Source organism: Eurytemora carolleeae, unplaced genomic scaffold (assembly GCF_000591075.1).
Source record: "Eurytemora carolleeae unplaced genomic scaffold, Eaff_2.0 scaffold304, whole genome shotgun sequence".
Lineage (NCBI taxonomy): Eukaryota > Metazoa > Arthropoda > Copepoda > Calanoida > Temoridae > Eurytemora > Eurytemora carolleeae.
In genome coordinates this window covers 35,970-38,511 of record NW_019396345.1, presented here as the reverse complement: position 1 = coordinate 38,511, position 2,542 = coordinate 35,970, and the positions used below count along the sequence as shown (strand labels likewise).

Genomic DNA, 2,542 nt, shown 5'->3' with positions numbered 1-2,542 from the left:
GAGGAAGATTGAAGGAAGATTTGAATGAGATATAAATGAGATAGAGGAAGATAGAAGGGAGATGGTGGAAGATTAGAGGAAGATTAGAGGAAGATTGGAGGAAGATTAGAGGAAGATTAGAGGAAGATTAGAGGAAGATTAGAGGAAGATTAGAGGAAGATTAGAGGAAGATTGGAGGAAGATTAGAGGAAGATTGGAGGAAGATTAGAGGAAGATTAGAGGAAGATTAGAGGAAGATTAGAGGAAGATTGGAGAAAGATTGGAGGAAGATTGGAGAAAGATTGGAGAAAGATATTTACACCTTCAATAAACTTGTCAAAAGGTTTAACACAGATTTTACCTACTCTATATGGAGGTAACACTACAGGAGGGATCCAGGATTAATCTTTACTCCACAATCCTCTCCTACTAAACCATTATCCTGGAGAGATTTAAAATAGTTTGCAGGAGAGAAACCTATAATTGTCCTAAAACGTTGAACATCAATCTATACTGTGGGTTGTAAAGACCATTGTGCAGAATACACTGGAAAGTAATAAAAAGAACATTTGAAAAAATGTTCGAATTTAGACAAATGGTTTTTTATGTCAAGATTAAGTACTCACTAAGTAGAGTAATAATTTCTAGTATTGGTGAATGTCAGTAAACATGTTAATTAACAGACCTATTAGCACCTGATTGTATTGTATCCCCTGATCCTGCTTTACCCCTTGATCCTGCTGTACTCCCTGATCATACTGTATCCCCTGAACCTGCTGTACCACCTGATCCTTCTGTACCCCCTGATCCTGCTGTACCCCCTGATCCTGCTGTAACCCCTGATCATGCTGTACTCACTGATCCTCCTGTACCCCCTAATCCTGCTGTACTCACTTATCCTGCTGTACTCACTGATCCTACTGTGCCCACTGATCCTGCTGTACCCCCTGAGCCTGCTGTACCCACTGATCCTGCTGTACTCACTTATCCTGTTGTACTCACTGATCCTGCTGTACCCACTGATCCTTTTGTACACTTGATCTTGCTGTACTCACTTATCCTGCTGTACTCACTTATCCTGCTGTACTCACTTATCCCGCTGTACTCACTGATCCTGCTGTACCCCTGATCCTGCTATACTCACTGATCCTGCTGTACCCCTGATCCTGCTGTACCCACTGATCCTGCTGTACCCACTGATCCTGCTGTAACCCCTGATCCTGTTGTACCCCCTGATCCTGTTGTACCCCCTGATCCTGCTGTAATCACTGATGATGAAATTGCATTTTTTCAATATAACTTTTTAATTGAGAAGATATGATGTACATTTAAAGGTACAGACAGGCTATGTAAGGTAGTTGAACTGAGTATGCAGTGTTGTTGACAAATTCTTTAGGATTCATTTGAGACATATAAAACTTTTTAAAGATCTGTAAATCCTGAGTTTGAGCGCAAAGTCGGCGTTCGAAATCGTACTTTTGGGTTGATACGTTTTCAGAATTGTTTTTTTTTATTTATTATTAACGACGACAAAAATGTAAACAAAATTCTACATTAACTAATTAGTTGTTTAGGAACAGGTTGAGAAAATAAAAATTAATCTTAACATCGAAAATAAGTAATTGTATTAAATTATTAGTTTCTATAATCTCTCAATTATTTACAAAGATTTTCTGCAGATTTTCTGGAATTTTTATTGAAAAGACGACGTTTGAAGAATTTGTAGAAATTTGCGAATAAATTCATAGAAAATAAAAAATTTAACATAATGATGGAGACGAAATGATTGATTCTAGCATTGATTTATTGAAAAATTTCTTTTGAGAAATATGTTCCTAACCCTCTAATTAGTTTGCTGTATAATTTTTACTTTATTTTCGTCGTCGTTATTTAATAATTATGAGAACGTATCCACCCAAATTCATGATTTCAAACGTCGACTATGCACTCAAACTCAGTAATTATACAACGTGGAAACGTTTTATATGTCTCAAATGAATTTTAAAGAATTGTTCCACAACACTACATACTCAGTTTAACTACCTTATATAGCCGGTCTGTCCCTTTAAGATTTCAATTTTACATACAATTTACCTTAGTTTGACGTGATGTGTAGGAATCTATAAAGAAATTGAGTCTTTGCCACAAACTAAAATTTTTTAATCCCTATATCTTTGCAACCTGATGGTTTAAACCTTTGACATTTAAAACTGTATTTTATTTTACAGAACGACTATTGATCATCGACTATTTCATCAAACAGATGACTGATTTAAATCTCTAATATGTACATTGTACAACCTTACACCTTCATTGTATCTTCCACTGAAGGAAATAAAAACTCGGCTTGACAGATATGTTTGCTCCCAGAGAAACCCAACCCGGTAGGTTGAGACGAACTCAGGGCTCAGGGTGCTCCGATCTTATCTAGGTATCTTTATCCGTCTGACTTTTACACTCTGGGGTACAATACTAACTATTTTGTCAAACCTTCAGGTTGACGTAGAGTAATACTTCTACAATACTGCACTCAGGGTTCTACACTGAACACGGAGTAATCTCT

General features: G+C 36.7%; 1 protein-coding gene across 1 annotated transcript; it reads left to right on the top strand.

Moving 5' to 3' along the window:
* Positions 1–574: 574 nt before the first annotated feature.
* Positions 575–1,108, top strand: LOC111701415 (vegetative cell wall protein gp1-like). The gene is made up of 2 exons (XM_023472700.1): positions 575–608; positions 663–1,108. The coding sequence occupies exons 1-2, from the start codon at positions 575–577 to the stop codon at positions 1,106–1,108; spliced, it is 480 nt and encodes a 159-aa protein (XP_023328468.1).
* Positions 1,109–2,542: the final 1,434 nt, after the last annotated feature.

What these genes read in the sequence shown, in the direction of transcription:
- LOC111701415 (XM_023472700.1), top strand. Translation starts at nt 575, where the DNA reads ATGGTTTTTTATGTCAAGATTAAGTACTCACTAA. An exon ending in CAAGATTAAGTACTCACTAA is followed by an intron (nt 609 to 662) that starts GTAGAGTAATAA and finishes GTTAATTAACAG; the next exon opens with ACCTATTAGCACCTGATTGT.